Source organism: Lineus longissimus, chromosome 8 (assembly GCF_910592395.1).
Source record: "Lineus longissimus chromosome 8, tnLinLong1.2, whole genome shotgun sequence".
Lineage (NCBI taxonomy): Eukaryota > Metazoa > Nemertea > Pilidiophora > Heteronemertea > Lineidae > Lineus > Lineus longissimus.
The window spans coordinates 14,106,214-14,126,660 of NC_088315.1; the positions used below are offsets into that span (position 1 = coordinate 14,106,214).

Consider the following 20,447-nt stretch of genomic DNA (forward strand, 5'->3'; position numbering starts at 1 on the left):
GGAGACTCCAGAGTCTGCTAAGACTCAACTGACAATTCTAGTTAATATTTCTGTAACCACATCTTTACAACCAAACTTTGTTTTGCATACCCCAGTGTAATGACATGGCTCTGACTGACCATTGACAAAGTGGTCAATTACTGTGAAATGACCCATGTATCGTCAATCGTAGTCGTAGGACTTGGCCTGTATTCGAGATTCAAGTAATAAAGAGAGGATTAGATGAACAAAGACGCTTGATTTCGATACTACGCATTGATGAAGCCCGACATCCCCAATTACCCCCGGTCATTACACTGACAATGACAGGAACTGTGATCAAATTTCATTACAGTCGGTTGGTACTATTGTTAGTCAAGCATGGGATGCGGTGGCCCTGAATCCACGGCCAGGGCTTTTCAGGTGGCCGGATTAAAAACCTGAGACCGACTGACATTACCATGATGCACACGGACATGACTTACTTTTGGGTTAGACGAACTGTCCGACGATGAAATGGCGAAATGTTAATTTTGAAGAAAATTTGGTGTAGTAGAAGCACGGTTTCGTTATGCTTGAAACATCTCAAAAAGAACCAATCTTGTTGAAAATGTTAGTTGTGTTGTTACATTTCTATAGGCTCACCCCGAACAAGGAGTGTTTACCTTTCTCACTGCTTTGAAAAGTGATCTTAGTCGGTTGTGGCAATTGCACACATTCAAAAAAAGAGCCAAGAATTTTTAACAAAATCACACCATTATGAGTAACTAGACTGGTGTCAAATTCCATGTCTTTTGTGGAAGTTTTTGAATTGACTGGCTCTGCAGAACTTTACCGGACTCCCAAAAGAACCTCAAATCCATAATATAATAACTTCCCGCTGAACTGGTTCACCACCGATTTATGGAGTACTGCAGCTTGAAATTTAACTTGAAGGCAGGTTATAGGCAGGATCAAGGGGGAGGCTTCCTATTGGGGGGGGGGGGGGGGGGGGGGGGGTCTGGATGTTATTATAATCAATGACTATAATCAACATGCACTGTTAGCGAACTGAATCTAGTTTGAATAAGTGATCAAAATACAATTCCTTATACACAAGTTAATAGTTAGAATAGACTATAAGACAGTGGAGACACTCATTGGTGACTTTTTGTACCTTTATCTTGTCTACCTGACTCCTGCCTACAGTCTATCAAATTGGGCTGCAAGCAGCAAATGAGAAACACTTTGACTGGAGTCAATATGAGGTTCATCTTATTTGCTATAAACATGAAAACACTTTTGTCCCCCAAATTTACCTAAATTCCCTCAGGTAGTAACCATATATTTTGCAACAGACCACCACCAGTTCATTATTATCCTACAAATAAGGCGAAATTTCACCTAAGTATATGGCATAATCGTGTCAAGCCTGAATCGAATCACTCTGGCATCTTTAACGATAAGAACTTGTCCTTGCACCGGAAGTACTCATTCATTCGAACAATTGCATAGCTGTAAGTAGAAGAGGAGAAATCAATAATCAAATGATAACTGATTTTTGAAATGTAGAGTAATGGTCATGGATTTCAAACAGTTAAAAGTCTGTAACTTGGAACTAAATTTTAAACTCCGCATTGAGTTAAATCCACAAACTTAACGACAACGGAACTTAACCCTTTTGCTGCGGGTGACATGCATAGCACGTCATGTACATGATCCCATATAGTGCTTATGACATGCATGGCACGTCATTCCCTCCTAAACGTTTCGTCACCAACACTTCAATTGGTTGCACCCCCTCTTAACATGAAAAACACACTCGGGATGATTAAATATATAAGTTAGCTTCCGGATAGTATAGATGGCGACATTTTTGAATAGTTTTGACCGTTCCGATTAAAGTAAACTCCACTGTTCATTACTGGTATCGACTGTCAGTTGACTTGTTACTCAATTTGAAGACTGCTCACTAGCAAGAAGACAATGTGAGGTAACTTGGTTGATATGTGGATTTTTTTCGATCTTTGCTATATCAGGGCATCCCGAGGAAATCAGGATTTAATGCTTGCTTTTAGGTCACTTTTACACATTGAGATAATTGACCAATTCTAAATGATTATGCCACTTGATGAAGTATTAATGTTAGCCTAATCGGCAAACCATTTGGGTTTTTAGAGGTTTGACTTTTCTTTTCAAATTCACCGCATTTTCGACACGATGTAGCCCCAATAACTTCCATTTCATCAATTAATCACAACTATGTGAAGAATGCTATCAAATTGCAATCATTACCGGTTAAAGGACCATCGGGATTATTATTGCAGTATGTTTGTTCTTCTGTTGGTTTATCAGTAAACTATTTTTCTGAACGTGTTCGATGCTTTTTCAATTTTGTTTCAGCTCTTAGATATAGTAGAAAACGTGTCTTTTGTTATTTTCAGTACGCGCAAGTCCTGGCGCGAAACACCTATCCCACCCACCTGAGTGCACACCGATATCCGAGTTCATGTCGACCCGCTATTAAGACGAGATATCATTTTAACGTATCGTCGCAAATGCGGGGTAATCCAGCGCCAACAACATGATGTCGGAAAAATCAAGGGGTAGATCCTAACTCCAGGAAATGCCTCACAGGTGCATCATTCCACGTGGAAAGAGTCGATGTATGGAGAGCTAACTCAGGTCAAATTGGAGTCAAAATCGAAAGAGCATGATAATTCAGTCCGATTATGAATTTTTCCTTTTTTGTGCAATTTGTTGATGGAAACTACTTATGTAGAATAGGAGGTGACTGGGCAGCCGACAGCTGGGTAATATTGCCCTTAATATTAATAATGCCAATGGTCCCTTAAGACGGAGTTAGGCATAAATTTGATAGCCTGTCGGAAAACCCATTGACAAAAGCAGATCTGATCTTGCACAAGGGATTTCTTCACATGATTCTAAGATGGAATTCCCGCTACCTTTCATCCAATCAGCATTCAGAAATATGAAGACATGATCTCAAATTTGCATAGTTCATTACGGAAACCCACTGCAGACTGTATAGATATTCATTGGACAAATCGTGCTGGTTAAGGAACATACTATAGTATATAGCCGAATGGAAAAGTCTCGGCATCTAGACATAAAAATTTTCTGAGGGAGAACCCCCTCCTAAATATTGTACAAGTAACCTGTGATACACTGCAACTAGTGGACCTCCCCTGAGAACATTCCTGGATGCGCCTACTAGTAATACTTACTTAAGTAATCAAAGTTGATTAATACTCACTCTAAGTAATCAAAGTTGATTGTCGAATACCTGGCTTGAACCAGACCCCAGATACCCCAGAATAGATGAGAGGCCTGCAAATAAGAATGAGTCTCCATGAGATGTTAATGTGACCGAAATCAATCGAAGAGATTTTGCAAAATAAAGATCACCCTCACATGATCTCATATACAATGAAATGAAAATAACCCAAGTCATTTTTCCATTTTTTTTCAATTTGACACACTGCAAATGCAACACAGTAGACCCAAGCTACTAAACGTGCTGATTTACATCTTACGTGATTTGATTGTGAGCCAATTTATCATACCCGGGTCAATTATCGGAGATTCAACTGAAAGAATGAGTTGGAACTCATCCCGAAGAATGTGAATTCACAAGCTGCATCATCCTGATTGTGGCTGTTTCAGAACTTAAATGCCTTGCTGACAAGTCAAATAAACATTCCCGAGTAAGGCCGAAGCCGAGCACTTTGGAATGTTGGTGATGTGAATTTGGAACTTCTACCCATTACCCCCAGTGCGGCCATCCATAGCGGCCATCCGTAGCACACCTGGCTTTTTCTTGCGTTCAAACGGGGCGACACGCGTCGAAAATCAAACATGTTAGATATTTGGCGTTTAGTTGCGGCAACTGGCGTCAAGTCGCGTTCGCCGACGCCGTTCGTAGCAGACTAGGGATTTTTCAGGCGTTCAGGACTCTTGCGGCAAAAAAATGCCTGTGAACTCCGAAGTTGGCGGCTAGTGTGCTGCGGGCTTTAGTGCCTTCCAAAATGGTCATCATGCCCTCTAAAATATTCTCTCATATTTTTCAATACCCAAGGATGAAACGGTTCTAAAATGAATGTTCCAATAGTTTTCAAATTCAAGGCTTGCTCTTATGCTGTGAATTAGGATGTAACTTATGTCATTGATGGCATGATTGCCATACTCTACACAACTTTTTTTGGGCAGAAATAGCAAAATAAAAGAATCAGTGCTAGTGGGGTTTGGCAGACCACACAACTGATTGATCGTTGGCCAGGAAACCCAAGAGACCGCAGGCTATTACTATGATATTCAACCCTTAGGCCAAGGTAAATCAGCTGCCCATCGTGTGTCCACTTTTATGCAGTATCCATCTATTTCTGTAGGGCTCCTGTATGTATGCCGATTTCACACAAAATTAACTGATCCAAATCCAAGGGAAGAAAGCCTTTAACCTACCAATGCTAGCTGATTTGTTTGTACATATAATGTCTGAACATCTTTCTCTGTGACCACATCCTGTCGTTTGACATGTTGGAATTTATACTCGAGAAAACGTCGCAGCCATTTTTTCTGGTACTCTTCATCTGGGTACAATTCATAGTTAACCTCATCAATACCTAAATAAAGATAAAACAAAATGCAATCATAACATCGAACTGCTGTGCCCAATGTACAGGCTGTTAAATAACTCCAGATCAGAGCTCTGAGCTAAATAATGTACAAGACTACCAGTAATCCACAACGGTACTACTGTACTCACTTAAATTGCTTTGGATGTGAAGTGTTGATGAACATCAGTTTATGCATTTTCAGCAAGATGGCCCTCATTTTCATGGATGATAGTACGATAGTGTGAGAAACTGAATCGGTTTGCCATTTTCATAGGGTTGTTACCAAATGCATCATGATTACGATGAAGTTCAGTTATGTCTTCATAACAAAATTAACTTTTTGCAAAAAGTAAACAAAATTCATGGTCCAGAATGATTTAGGAGCTGATATCAATACGAGCAAGATATATTAATACCGCAGTCTGGACCTTTGCATCAAATCCGTTGAAGTTCAGCTTGAGACAAACCAGTCCATTAGATGTATGGTTACGATCAGCCTCCATGTCCCTGCTTTCTTGGGAACCAAGAAAATGTGGCTGTAAAAGCCGGGGGAACATGGATTTTGAAGGACCTGGATAGCTTGCTTCTCCAGTAATGTCGCGACCTCTGCTTGGAGGGCAGAGGCCTTGACTGGGTCCTTCGATGGCTGAACTTGGGTTGGATATATGGTAGTCGGGGGGGGGGGGGGGTACGGTTGAAATCTAGTTTCACTCCATACCTCAACATGTTTGGGACTGGGGACCCCTTGCAGGTGGCCCCGACTACCGGAGTCGGCTCCTTTTTGCGTCGGGAGGAGAAAGGAGGGGGGAGTCACTTCTTCCGACCTGCACCCCTTGGACGAAAGGAGTGCCTGGTCGGACTGGATTCACCCTGGTTAGAGGAAGTATTTTTCCTCTTCCAAGTCCGGCGACCCTCCGCTTCCCGTCGGAAGGATCCAGCAGGAGCAGGCTGACTAGGCGGGGTAGGCCTAGGCAGGACCTGCCTGGCGTACGGGATTGAACCCGATGCCTGCTGGGGCCTCTCTATCTTTCTAGCGTTAGGTAGAGAGGTCTTGGCCCTCTGAGTCGCAGTGGGGGCATATAATTTGTCCCAATCTTTCTGTACTTGAGCCGCCTCTTGTACAGAATCTGCGAACAGGAAAGAACCGTCCATAGGAGCGGTTCTTAAAGGCCCCTTCTAGCTGGGGGGGATCTGATGACATTGAGAGAGCCCAGGGCGGCGTCTCTACGGAGTAGGACGCTATTTGCTGCGGTCTTGGCGGACAGAGCAATAGCGTGCCTAATCGAATGTCACAAGCGATTTTGTGTCATCAGATAGTGACTCATTATCATTTAGGGATCTGGCTAGGGCCAGGTCAGTGTGCTCCGCATAGGAGAGCACCACTAACGTGTCTTTGGCCAGACCCTCTTGTGCTCTAAGTTCTCGGTAAGCCGAGGAGGAGGTCACCTTAGGCACAAGTTGGTCCAGCTGTACATCGTCCTTTAACGTGGAAGTCGATGCTGCAGCTGGACAGCCGGCCAAGCTGACTCGGTAATAGTCAGCGCGGTACTGCCTAACGGGAGGAAGTTGTGCCGTGAACAACTTCCCCCGTTTACACCAAGCTTCCGGTCTGGCTGCCGGAAGGACAGGGACGGAAGTACGTTGGTGGGCGCCATGGGAGTCTTTGATTGTACGCTCCAATAGTTCAGCGACTGCTACCACCGAAGGGGAGGGAGGAAGGAATTCAAGGGCCCGAGTGGAGGCTTGAGACACCTGTGGATTGGGATCCACTTCCTGTCCCTAAAGTAAAAAGGTCGGTGCCGATAAGGCTGGCAGTTCCGGCGGGGTAGGGCACAGATCCTGCAGGAGGTACGCTCTGATCAAGGATCGGAGTGTCCTCATATCCGACAGGATACTGGCCTCCTCTGGTGACAACTCCTCCTGATTGGGGGGAGCGGTAGCCTGGCTGAGAACTCTAGTTCTCAGAAAATTCCTCTAAAATAGAGGAGTCGGATGGTGGTATCCGATGGGACCAGGCGCACCAGAGGAACCGGAACCCTGCTCCAGATGGCTGAGTCTATCAGTAAGACCCGCTACCATCTGGATGAGCTGGGACAGTTGCTGTCCCGACTCGGGTTCAGGGCCCGACGTGCGGCTTCTCTCAACGACGGGCGGTTGAGGAGAGGGTGGGCGCATAGGCGAACCCTTGAAGCCGTATGTACGGCCGAATGGGTCTTCCGGAAGCGGAAGTTGCCCATATCCTGAACAAGAGTTCAGATGTCCCCTCTGCGTAGCTTGTTCCATGGGAACGACGCCTCTGCTACGAGGAGGGGGTGGCACTTCCAGTTGGCTCCACCTAAGAGGTTGGCCAACGTAGGGAGGTGCCTGCATTTCCGGCAGGACGAAGTCCAAAACCTGAAATGCCCATAACTCCTTCGCCGGTATGGAGCTACCAGTTGCCCTTTTAGGAGGAGGTACGGGGGGCGGAAACGCTGTTACCGAAGACGCAGGGCGTTTCGGAGTTGGCATTTTGAGGTCCGTCCCTTCTCTACTGTGTCCGTGAGGACTGGGGTTATTTCGCAGTAAAGACTGAGAAAAACCCCCAGTAGGGTCTTCGGTTACTGATACGCGGGAACCCGCGTCAGCAAACAAACTGCAATCGGCGGACCGGAAGCAGGGTGCTCCCGCGGGTACAAAGGGCTTGTACACGGGGGAGCGGACGACGGAGAAACCGGAAGGTTCCCTGAGGTCCGGGGTATAGTAAACCCTTGGGACCACAGACATTGATAATGTCAGATCCCGCATCCTTCGCAGCCGCGGCCAGAACCGGAACTCGGCTGACGGAAGGGGTGGTGGCGGAAGGTCTGGTAGACCTCCGGGTTTTCTGCCGGAAACGGAACCGGAAGAGGCTTAAGGCGTCTTTGCGGCCCGTTTCCCGCCACCAGACGAAGTCCTTTGTGGTGAGACAAAGGACGCCATCGGAGGGGTACGCCATATAAAAAATGGTACCAATGCCAATAAAAACACTGGGAACCCCAAGTAGGCCAGAAAGGACGCAATTATCAAGGGAAACGAAAACATGCCTACTTGAATTAATCACTATTGCAATGGATCTGATTCTTGTTCATTACAATAGAGAGGAGAATAGCCTACGTAAATCTACCCTACCAAGATCAAAATAATGGAGCCGGGTCGACAAAGCTAGCTAAGAGCGGTCTATAATTAAATAGACTGGACAATACTAATGCCAAGATTAGTTTGGCGGTCTACTCCGTAGGTGAATGAACCCAAAGACCGTCTCGACTTGGCTGGTTGAATTTGGAAAATCGAATTCACGGCAGCTTTGAAAAAACGATGTGCGGCCGAGCTGTTAACTCAGTTCTCCCTTTATAAAATTAAAGGGATACACTTGTGTTTGAGCCCAAATTGAGTAACATGCAAAAGTGTTCCATAGGTCAGTTTGAATGACACAAAATGAGATATTGCACTTTTTCAATTTTGGCTCCCTGGTGGCCAAGTTGAGATTCATATTGGACCGAAATCCAGTGTCAGAGGTTATCTGACCTAGTGGGTCATGCGTACCAAGTTTCAAGTTGTTAGCTTTAGCGGTTAAGAAACGTGTTATTGTTACACTTAAATGGTCAATTTCAGCCATTTGACCTCTTTGACCTTGAAAAGTAGGTCAAATTAAAAACTCAATGGACATGTGATGTATCCTTGCTTGGAGTACCTACCATAAGCGAGATATTGCACTTTTTTGGTTTTGGTTTGGCCTCCTGGTGGCCAAGTCAAGAATCAGTTTTAATCGAAATTCAGTGTCCGAGGTCACATGACGTAGAGAGTCATGTGTACCAAATTTCAAATTCATAGCTTTAGCGGTTAAGAAACATGCCATAGTTACACTCAAACGGCCAATTTATGCCATTTGACCTCTGTGACCTTGAAAAGTAGGTCAAATCAAAAACCCTGTATGATATGTGATGTATCCTTGCTTGGAGAACCTACCAGAAAAATGTTATCACAAATGGGTCACTCATAAGAGAGATATCACACTTTTTAGGTTTTCACTTCTGGCCCCCTGGCAGCCAAGTCAAGAATCAGATCGGACTGAAATTTGGTGCCAGAAGTTATATGACGTAGGGAGTCATGGGTACTAAATTCTAAGTTCATAGCTTTATCGGTTAGGAAACGTGCCATATTTACACTCAAACGGACAATTTACGCTATTTGACATCTTCCGCCTTGAAAATCAGGTCAAATCAAAAACCGGTACGATACGTAATGTATTCATGCTAGGAGAACCTACTATGAAAATTTTGTCGCAAACGAGTCGCTTATAAGAGACATATAACACTTTTTGAGCTTTCCACTTTTGGCCCCTGGTGGCGAGGTCAAGAATCAGATCAGACCGAAATATAGTGTCAGAGGTCACCTGACCTAAGGGGGTCCTGTGCACAAAGTTTCAAGTTCATAGACCTACATTGTATAGGTTAAGAAACCTGGCACTGTTTTTGAAACAGGATAAAGACGACGGACGACGACGACGATGGAGCCACACCCTACAGTGAGCCGTCGGTACTGGGGATTGAACCTAAGACCTTTGGATTGATACAGTCACTCTAGAAGCAGCCAATGGCTTTGAGATGGCAACAATATTACATGTATTTCCAAGATGGCAGCCTTCCAAATTTAAAAAAAATCAAGACAATGTAAGATACATGTACAAGAGTAAAAATAAAAACAAATTCTTTTTAATTTCACCGTCAGTATCAGGGATCACACAACCTTTTCGGGTTCATAAAATACAAAAAAACACAAAAAGGGCAATTGCGGCCATATTTGAATTCCGATTTAGCTGAAATTTAGCGTACACATGTAGGGTACTTATATTCATCCCTACACCAAATTTGAACCTTCGACATAACAACGACATAACAGCACCTGACGATGTCATATGCATCCTCATTGCATGTATCTATGATAAAAATGTGATGATGGAGTCCTTAGTTAGGGAGAAATAGCACTTTTTGTGCTTTTGGTTTTAGCCATCTGGTGGCAAAATCAAGAATCAAACCGGATCGAAATTTGGTCTACCAGGTGTCATTGCATCTATGGGAAACATATTTATGAAGTTACAAGTTGATAGCTCCAGTAGTTACAAAAAGTGCCTTGCTAACAGATGACGACGACGATTGACACCACGTCATAAGATAAGCACACCTCTCTGGAGGTGAGCTAAAAAGCCTGGGCCGACTGAATTGAAACTCCGATAGTGCTGACAGGACATAATAGAGTATAGTGTAATGGTTAAATGCTTTACACTATTCTCTGTTAGGCCCTGTTAGCGCTATTGCCATTGGTGTTTCGATTCGGTCGGCCCTGGGTTTTAGCCAAATTGGTGCCACACTCAAAAGGGAGACCTGCCACTTGTTAGGCAGACACAATAACCATTAGGCCATTGCCTCAGAAATGCATGACACATTGCATGTTGTGAGGTCATAGGTCATTGGAGTCCGTGTACACAATGGGCGATATGAATCAAGGCTAGCAAATGCTTTTATCTACATGTAAGATTTTATGTAAATTTACAAAGGGCCTTTCTTTAGAAAATTGAAATAAAAGCATCTGCTACCTGTAGTCTTTATTTATATCACCTATTGACTGCAACATTTCTAAACACTCACCAGCATATTCACAGAAATGATTTGATATATCATAGGCCTCGGGATTCACGCCACCGTATTCATAGTCTATGAAATAGGCCCGGTCTGAAAATAGAAAGCATGATCTGTCATGTCTGTGAAATACACCCACCATCTGATGGCGGAAGCTAGGAAAGCACGATGGCACAATGGAAGAGCACCTGACTTGTGAGAGGATCGTCGTGGGTTCGAGGCTTTGCCCGAGTCACTCAGTATACTTTAAAGTGTGGCCTGAAATGGTCAAGTGAGTACTCGGGCACTTTGCCCAACATCAAATTTATGTCTGCAAATCAAAGATTTTATGTTGGGCACCCAATGTAAATTTGACATAAACTTACACACCGAATTTGAGCTGGAAGTAATATTTCATTTTGGGTAGCTCCAACATAAGGTCTATGTTGGGCATATTGGGCAACCCTAAAATAAATTAATGTTTGAAAGCTTTTAAAAATCCAAAATAGGTTTTTTCAAAATTGGATAAAAATGAATGATTCAGGGACCATTTGCTCACTTATCTGCATAATGTTTGTTGGATCACATATCACAGATAACAGAAGACACTGACCTTTGACCGTCCAACACTTTGACCCTGTGACCTTGAAATGTAGGTCAAATCAAAAAGCTGGAGGATATGTGATGTATCGTTGCTTGAAGTACCAATCATTTACAAACTTTTCGGACCAGTATAGAAATATTATGATTACAGGAGTTAATGCATATTTTCATGTTATGTTTGGCCCCCTGGTGCCCATGCATGAATCATATAAAGCTGTGATTCGGTCACCCAGGGGTAAGTTTGAGTTCAGTAGCTTTAGCAGTAATGAAACGTGTCACCCATGTCTGGCAGTTTGGCACCAACAGACGCCGGATGCTGCGCCATTGTAAAGGCTCATAGGTGAGCCAAAAATTATAATAATGTGTTTCTGACCGGCAGGCAATAGAAATTCATTATGGAATACATGCAAAAATGCTTTTTACATTATAATTAATTGGCAACCTTTAACATGTTTACGAGAAAAAATCCAACATAGAATCATGTTGCTCAAACGTAAACTCCCATCCTCTCAACGTAAATTTTACGTTCGGTCTCCAATACAGGATTTCCGTAGAGCTGGGTAGAAGCTTTGTTTATTCATGTCATTGGGCATGTATAAAAAATTATGTTGTGTAAGATTTTCATAAAATTTGGGCATATTTGCCAGTGACGTACAGTTTATGCACTAATTGGTTTCTAAACAAAGCTTTCTGGAGTCAACTGGCAATGTAGCAATTCTTATTAGCTGTTACAAATGTAACTCACCATTTTCTTCTGTGATGATGATATTTTTCAACAACAGATCATTGTGAGAGAAGACCAGTGGGGAATTAACATATTCTGCTGCTTTCTCCAGAGTCTCTATCTCCACCAGAAGGCGCTTGCTGTCGGGAACTTCCATTTTTAACCTGAAATCAATGATTTATTATTGAAGGAATGACTGGCTTTTTACTGCAGTATGTTTGTTCTTTTGGTTCATCAGTAAACTACTTTTCTGAACGCTTTTGATCGGGTCAAATCAGAGTCAACAACGAAAAAGCGTGATAATTCAGTCAGATTTTGAATTTTTCCTTTTTTGTGCAATTCGTTGACGTAAACTACTCATGTAGAAAAGAAGATGACTGGGCAGCTGACAGCCCTTAATAAACCAATGGTCTTTTAACCCTTTGAGGGCCAAAACTGCCATTCAATGTTTTTAGAAACCCAACCGTTGAGTGCCAAAACCGTCATTTGATGTTTTGACACGTCTTTAAGATAACGTAAGATGGAGGTATATAGGCTTATGCAAGGCTGGCACCGAAAAGGTTTACAGGAATATTCTGCTGGTGTTTTTGATTCTATGTTTTTTGAGACTAGCAAAATTGAAGAAACGCAATGTAAAAGTAGATTGAGATGAAATTGCTTGAATCAAAGTTTTCTATCAAAAAACGCTACACCAAAGTCGCAGTTTCACAGAACAGCGAAATACATATTAGACGCGAACATTCCCTGGTTAACAGTAATTTATCCAACAACTTCAGGGTGAAGGAATCACCTGAAAATATGAGTTCTGACTATAGATCCAAGCACTTGATTGGGAAGAATGTTTACGAAGACGTCGCGTCACGTCACGTCACAGTACGTCATGTAAAAATGCATCGTGACATGACGACAGGCAACACTATGTTATGTAAACGTTGTTCCCAATCAAGTGCATGGATCTATAGTTCAGAGCAAATTACAATGTAATAGTAACCCCAACTCACAGTTTGTTGAGAAACAAATGATACGTAAAAATAAGAAGCAATGAATTACAAGAACACTGTACATCTGCAGGGAGACCCACACTGTAGTCTGTCAAAACATCAAGACCACTCAACTCTAAACTCTTTATTTGACTTTCAAATTTAAAAGGTATAAATTAAACCATACCGTTCATTTCTCTCTGGCTCAGGAAATTCGGCAGGGATGACTTTCAACCATTTCCTCATGGTGCGAAATACTGTCGGCGTAATGTTGGAATCTTTTAATTCTGGAACTTGCAATGCATGGAAGTTGACCATTTCTTTTGCAATTAAACTGGAGAAGAAAATAATTTGGTTGTCATGATGAGACCTACCGAAATCTCTCATCTCAAGGCATAAAGGCATACGACATCACATTCTTTTCATTTCAATTTTTGTGAAAAACAATGGCAACACATAGCTTTCGCGCTTTAACGGTCTCAGACAAGTTGCTGTCCTTCGAGCATGATGAAAAATCTCTATTTTGTTATATTTTTAAGGACTTGACACTGAACTGGGCTGGGGTTTTCAAATACACATAAGCTTAACTGAGCCATCAGTTTGTAAGAAATTTTCATGGGATTCAAAGAAAGATAAAACTTCTACACAACTATGGTTTATGGTACTGTCTTTAACTGTAGTGGTCTAACCACAAGCAGCAATTCCCTGCCGTTAACGGTGGAAAACACTGACCCCAACAAGCTCAACTACATGTAGTCAAGCTTCAGTCTGATTAAACCAGAGGACAATAAGGCCCAAACATGCTAAAATAACATACTGTAGAACAGAAAAATGTTGCGTTCAGGATATTTTCATGTACATGTATTTCATGAGTAGGTCCTGCTCGCAGAAAAAATATTCTGCCGCAAAAAAACTTGCTTTGTCACTTTTCAGCAAGAATTCCCTATAATTGTTGCCAAGTTTCTGTATAGGCCTACCCTCTTGTGCATCATATAAATTACACTCCACAAACACAAATTCCACACCTCTTCAATGACTTATGCCTTATTAATGCTCATCTTTGTGTTCTATAGCCTTAAATTTCTCCACACAGTGAGACCTGTCAGTGGATATGAGTAAACATCGAGGTTTTGCAAAAAACCATCTCAAAATCATATCCGATACAAATTATGGCAGAAAATCATACCAAACTCTAGATCTTTTGATGATCTTTCGGTTGAACACCATTAGCACCGATTTCAGACTTGGCAAGACAACTTTATTTGATTGTTTCTGTGCGTTGTCAAGCATGGCACCCAGCCATGTGATATTTTCCTCGATCAAATGGTTGTAACGCATGGGTGACCTCTGTGATGTGGTAGAGAGTCGATGTGATTTGACGTCACGCGTCATTGTTGAGGGCTGGACAACGTATCTGTATCACGTGTTGTGGTGAGCCAATTAGAAGGCTGCTTCCAAAATGGTGATTTTTCATGAAAGAGTCATATTTATTCTCGCCACCAGTCTTGGCATGCTGTCCATATACACTTTCGACACAGCGTTTTTGAACGCAGAAGACTTGAAGCTAGGTTGTTTAGATCATGAAAGTGCGCTCTTGGTACAGGCCTTCTGATTGGTTAATATTTGTGACTTTTCTTTATCGAGTAACTTTTTGTATAAATCACGCGTTTTCAATCATAGGCCGTTAACACTGGCAATAAATAGTTCAAAAATTAAGAAGACATATTAAAGTAATTATGAGTTGGAAATTGATATCAATCACAATAGTCTGAAACGTATGATATTAATTGACATGCTAGAAACAGCGGGAGACTTCCGAAAACAAGATCGGCGGTAGCGTGCCATCTAGTGAGGAATAACAGAACCAACTTATACAGGAAGATGGTTGGTGTCCGGGTCGGCGAAGTGGATTCAAGGCTTGAGAGTCAAGATGACAAAATACTGCACCTTCCAATATGGTCTTCTCGCACAGATTTCTCATCAAGGGTCCGTCCAGGAATAAAGCCATATGCTAGACCATTCTTGAAGGCACAGTACAGTGATTTAGCACAGCCATGTTGCTCAAGGAGCTTCATATTCCTTTTCTCCACATCTCTGTCAATGATGATCTCTGTCTTCTCCCCATAGATTCGCACCAGGACGACATCTTTAAAGTCACCGAGATGGCAACCAACCAACACGTTAGTGATGCCTTCAGTGAAAACCTGGAAATAAAGAGGGACCCAGTGTGAGAATAACATTCTCTGAGAGACATGGCTCTAAAAAAGTGTGCAGAAAGAGAGCGAATTCCGATATCAAGGATGTGACGGTGTCCAGAGCGAGAAAAGGAAACACTTTCAAAGTCAAACAGTTCTCCTTAGATTTAGAACTGGTCTTACTTGTTCCACGGAAAACTAAAGGCATAAATGTACATGTATTTTGGTTTTGAAATGGCCAGGGGTCATGTGCTCACCTGTGGTCAATAACAAGAATATGGTTACCATTATGGCTACAGAGAATTTGACCCGAGAGTGACCTCGAAAAATATGTTTACGTTACGTCATGAAGGTACGACGTTATATTTCAACACATCACTACGCATTGTGGTGCATAATTGCAAGTATGCGCCATCCTCCTGGTTGGAAAACAGATTTTTTAAAGCCATTTCCAGTTGCTTTGGGATCCACAATTGGCTTGATGAAACTGGCTGAAAATTTTATGGAACAAAGAATTCGGGCAGTGATATTTTAAATTCGCAATGAAGTTTGGGCAATCCAAAGCAAATACATGTAAGTTTTAAAAAGAACGCATTCTTCCAACCAGCCCGAGTGTGGGTATTGGAAAACTATGGATTACAAAACTATGGATTGGACTTGGAAAGTCTGGACTGACAGTCATCACTCTCCACCGCCTGGAATGAACTGAAGTCCTGTCCCAGCTCATTTCCCAATACCCCATCAGTTGACAAAGTTGTTGAAACAGGAGCATCATGAAGTCAGAAAAAGTGGCAGAATTTCAAGAACAAGAACTCTGTGAACAATGATACGCAACCCCTTTTTAAAGGGACAATATAGGCAGCAGCTAGGCAGGCAAGATAAAGTTACACAAAGTCGCCAATAGGGGTCTTTTACATCTCACAGTACGTCGAAATGATTCATGCTTGTTCGAGGAATATATTTAGCGCTGAATCTGACATGACCCAGGGCCCTTACAGTGGATATTAGTCACCTGAAGATGGCCAAATTAGCCCCTCTGCTCCTGCCTTTAATCCCCCATTTTAAAGGGACTCTATTGGCAGTAGCTAGGTAGGCAAGTTAAAGTTTAACAAAGTCGCCAATAGAGATATCTGCTATCTCAAAGTACGTCAAAACAATTCACACTTGGACGAGAAATATACTTAGTGGTGAATCAAACATGACCCAGTGGCCTTACTCCGCATGCGTCACCCGAAGATGGCCAATTCAACCCCGCTGCTCCTGCTGCCTATGGTCCCCCTTTAATAGCACCATCGATCGAGCCTGAGAAATGATTACGCAATGCCAAAATCCCATATGGCTGCCAATTTGCCCCCTTGTTCTTTTATAGCTTTTAACATACCTTCTTGTTTCTTGTCTTGACAAAAGCTGACCAACACCTCACCACATTTCGTGACCATTCTGCCTAGTGCCTTGCCCTGAACATACACCTCACACTGTGCGACCCTTCTGCATGCCAAGTGCCGTACCCAAGGACCCACACCAAATATTTTGTGACCCTTCTGCCAAGTGTCTTGTCCAAGGACCCACACCTCAGACATAGTGACCCTTTTGAATGCCAAGTGTCTTGCCCAAGGACCCACACCTCTACCTTCGTGACCTGTCTGCCAGTGTCTTGCCCTAGGACCAAAACCTCACACTCAGTGCATGCAGTGACCGTTCTGCATGCCAAGTGCCTTACCCAAGGACCCACTCCCCAACTACCAACATTAGCACATGTTCTCAGCTCCCAATTACCATTTGGATATATCATAATGTTGACAGCACTCAGGCGGTGGAGAGCGATGACTGTCGGTCCAGAATTTCCCAGTCCAATCCATAGTTTTGTAATCAATAGTTTTAAGACAAAGGGAGCCTGCTAAAATGGGGAATCGGGAATGATTGCATCCTTGCTTTACCAGTTCAGTTGGCAGATTCTGCATTCCAGCACTCCCCCATAGACCATATGCCAACTACGCCGGTACCACCTCACTAGGGCGGGACCAACAAACCATCTTTACAATAGGTCTTCACGGTCAATGATGCCAGACAATGCCCCTCGAGCCTGCCATTGTCTGGCGTCTTTTACAGTGAAGATCTATTGTAAAGATGGTTTGTTGGTCCGACCCTGGGTGGTTCCGGCGTATCTGGCAATCGGCCTAGATTGTCTAAACTTCCAGACCAACTTCTTAAAGTGTCATATTAAAATTTATGTGTTCATCATCACATGCTAGCTAATGAGAAAATGAGATGCGATAGCGAGTGATGTAATCAACATTTATGTAAATTGTCATTAACTTATCAGAGCCTTTATTTTTATATGCATCAAGCCCGGATTAATAAGAGGACCACGGGAAGTGGGGAGCTTATTGACCGGACCCCCGTATTGATGAGGCGAGATTGGATCCACCTACCTGCTGAGCATGGGAAGAATGCTCGGCCATTGAGCCACGGCGGCAGCTCTGCCGGCCGTGGAAATTTTGTGTGTATTATCCACTAAGTAATCCTACACTATAGTACATGTAGTATAGGCCTATAGTGCGGCTAAAATTTACAATCCCCGATCGGAAATGACGTAGTTTGATTGCAATCAAATATAAATCTGTGGAACTGAGGTGCTTCTATTATAGTCAACCGATGACCTTTTTCGGCCATGTTCGGGGATTGTTCAGAACCGAGGGCGAGGCTGGGCCGGGGATCCAAATATCCAAGAGAAGACCGAGGAAGCATGCCCAAACCTGGCTTAGACTTAAGTCAATGTAATCACGCGCACGTATGAATACAGTTTAATCCGCTTGCGCTTATGAATACATAGCTATCAGTATCACAGTTCCCCCCTATATTATGGTAACCGGAAAAACGCCGACCGACCGACCGACCGACCGACTGACCTGCCAACCTACCGTCATATGCAGTATCCCTTTCGCTTCTCTATAGCACATGTATCTGTGTAGTGCCCAGCGCAATGGACATGATGGAGTCCGACGTGTCGGACAGCAGCAGGTCATGTGAAATGAAATTGTAAACAAGCGCACGTGCGCTGTTCAAATGACAACAAATGCATATTGCGCGTTGCAGTTCATGCATTGCATCGGTCGAGACACTCGAGTAGAAAAACTACAGTGCATCATGGAGGTATTATTAATAATACCTCCATGAGTGCATAGATTAGGCCCAAATCATGTTTTTATATCCACCGACCATGTAGACAAAGCATATCTTTAGAGTATCGTTATCAGTTCCTTACCGCGTGGGCTCGTTTTCCCGGTATAATTGACTGGAGATGCTGCTGTCAGACACGTCGGACTCCATCACGTCCATTGCGCTGGGCACTACACAGATACATGTGCTATAGAAAGCGAAAGGGATACTGCATATGACGGTTGGTTCGAAGATCAGTCGGTCAGTCGGTCGGTCGGTCGGTCGGCGTTTTTCCGGTTACCCTATATTATAGTGCCAGGAAGTAAAAGGTGTATCTCTGCAGACTGCTCAGCTCTATAGGGCCTAGAGCTGCACAAGTGCCACGTTCTATAGTCTGGAAATAGAGGTTGGTTTATCATTGATTTTTAATTTTATACCTTAAATTTGATATTTTCCTCAGTCCAATCGGGCCTAACATGTTTTAAGACCTCAAAACAACCATGCTTAAAGTTGTCACCATCAACAGTTGTCGATAATGTCACCAAATCCATGCTTTTGTTGCAGTTTATCGTGCCAAATTTGACAGAAACTATTTGATTTTTACCCTGTCTTTCCTGTTACACAGTATGATCAATTCCATGTGAACCGTGATCGGCCCTCGAGCTTTAGAATTATTCACCCGTATTCTTTCACTTCTGTCATGACCCCCCCCCCCCCCCCCATCCTCATAAACCACTGGCCTTCAATATATTCAGGGAAAATGATGTAGGATTTGAATCTTAGGATGCCCCCGCCCCGCCCGGTGGTTGGTGATATGCAAGGTGGAAGCCCTAGCGAACTCGCACAACTGTTTCAGTGAAATGGGGAGCCCCCCCCCAAACCCCTGTCCTTCTGACATGTTTTAGCCATTGCATTTTGATTTTGATGATATTGCCAACCCCAACAATTACGGCCCAGCCTTTTCATGCTATAGCTAACCTCAACCGTCCATGACCCTTCCTTCTTATACTATAGCTAACGCAACCATGACCTTTGATTTTTAAGCTGGTGCTAATTATTATTATTATTATTAAAAACATTTTTATAGCGCTTAACGTTGTTAAAACTTCTAAGCGCTTTACAATTTATAATAAAACATAACATTAATACATGATAGAATAAAAGTCATTACTAAAGAAAACGTGCAAAGGATTCAAAAGAATTTCTTAAAAATATGAGTTTTTAGTGCAGTTTTTAAAACGACCCAGGGTACTCTGGCCACGAACACTATTTGGAAGCTCATTCCATAGCTTTGGTCCCGCCACTGCGAATGCAGAGGAGCCTATCACCCGGTTTGTGCGGATTTCCTTACACAGACCCATTGTACTTGACCGCAGGGAGCGTGAGGGTTTGTAAACTTCCAAGCAGTCTGCGAGATATTTTGGTGCGTAATCATGTAGACATTTGTAGACCATTAGATTAACCTTGTACTCGAGCCTTGCTTTCAAAGGAAGCCAGTGGAGTGCGCACAGAACCGGAGTGATATGATCCCCTCTGGACACCCTAGTGACGAGACGAGCTGCCGAGTTTTGAACCAGTTGAAGCTTACGCACATTGGCCTCAGAGATGTTATATAGCAGACTATTTGCGTAGTCCAACCGCGAGACAACTAAGGTCCGCACTGCACTTGTTGCTGCTGATTTACTGAGCAAAGATCTTATCTTGCTTATACGATAGAGATGGAAATTTGCCGCACGGCATACATTGTTAACATGCGTTTTCATGGACATTTCTCTGTCGAATGTTACACCAAGAATCTTGATGGTATCACTCAGCTCAATTTCAGTATCGCCAATTTTCAATTTCAGATCAGACACATACTTATTCCAACCTTTAACCATCCTTTTCATGCTGAAGCTAACTCCAACCACCATTTTCACGCTATTGCTAATCTCAACCATGTCCCTTCCTTCTCATATGCTGTAACTACTATTACCGAACCATGACCTTTAATTATGATGCTATTGCTAACCCCAGCAATTACCCACCCTTTTCATGCTTAGTTGACCCCAACCATGACCCTTCCTTTTCGTGCTATTACTCACCTCAGCAATGACCTTTCCTTCTCATATGCTATATAGCTACACCAGCCATGACCTTTGATTATGATGCTATAGCTAACCCCAACCATGACCCTACCTTTTCATGCTATTGCAAACCTCAACCATGACCCTTCCTTCTGATAATGCTATAGCTTCCCCAACCATGACCTTTGATTTTGATGCTATCGCTAACCCAAAGGATTACCCAGTCTTTTCATGCTATAGCCAACCCCAACCATGACACTTCCTTTTCATATGCTGCAGCTACCGCAACAGTCCATGACCTTTGATTTGGATTGCAACATGCAACTCCGACAATTACCCAGGCTTTGCATGCTATAGCTAAACCCCACCCATGGCCCTTCCCTAATCATGTGCTACATGTATAGCTAACCTCAACCATGACCTTAGATTTTGATGCTATTGCAATAAGTCATATTTTATTCCTTCTGTCATTTAATTGACACTTATATTGTT

The 20,447-nt window shown here is 43.0% G+C and overlaps 1 protein-coding gene across 3 annotated transcripts; it reads right to left on the minus strand.

Moving 5' to 3' along the window:
* Nucleotides 1-984: 984 nt before the first annotated feature.
* LOC135492128 (ethanolamine kinase 1-like) lies at nt 985-18,487 on the minus strand. 3 transcript variants are annotated; one of them, XM_064778328.1, is made up of 8 exons: nt 18,327-18,487; nt 14,483-14,739; nt 12,723-12,869; nt 11,577-11,719; nt 10,259-10,342; nt 4,441-4,601; nt 3,236-3,309; nt 985-1,473 (listed from the first exon to the last, which is right to left on the minus strand). In XM_064778328.1, the coding sequence occupies exons 1-8, from the start codon at nt 18,438-18,440 to the stop codon at nt 1,401-1,403; spliced, it is 1,053 nt and encodes a 350-aa protein (XP_064634398.1). In that variant the 5' UTR covers nt 18,441-18,487; the 3' UTR covers nt 985-1,400. The 3 variants fall into 3 exon arrangements, with proteins under 3 accessions (XP_064634398.1, XP_064634400.1, XP_064634399.1); XM_064778330.1 differs by lacking the exon at nt 18,327-18,487 and adding an exon at nt 17,163-18,114; XM_064778329.1 differs by lacking the exon at nt 18,327-18,487 and adding an exon at nt 17,652-18,113.
* Between the last annotated feature and the right edge of the window lie 1,960 nt (nt 18,488-20,447).

Excerpts from the sequence above, each read along its gene's own strand:
- LOC135492128 (XM_064778328.1), bottom strand. The coding sequence starts at position 18,440 with ATGGATTTGGTGACATTATCGACAACTGTTGATGGTGACAACTTTAAG. Across the intron at positions 14,740-18,326 it reads AGGAAAATATCAAATTTAAG|GTTTTCACTGAAGGCATCAC; the intron begins GTATAAAATTAA and ends CTTTATTTCCAG. Across the intron at positions 10,343-11,576 it reads CATCATCACAGAAGAAAATG|ACCGGGCCTATTTCATAGAC; the intron begins GTGAGTTACATT and ends TTCTATTTTCAG.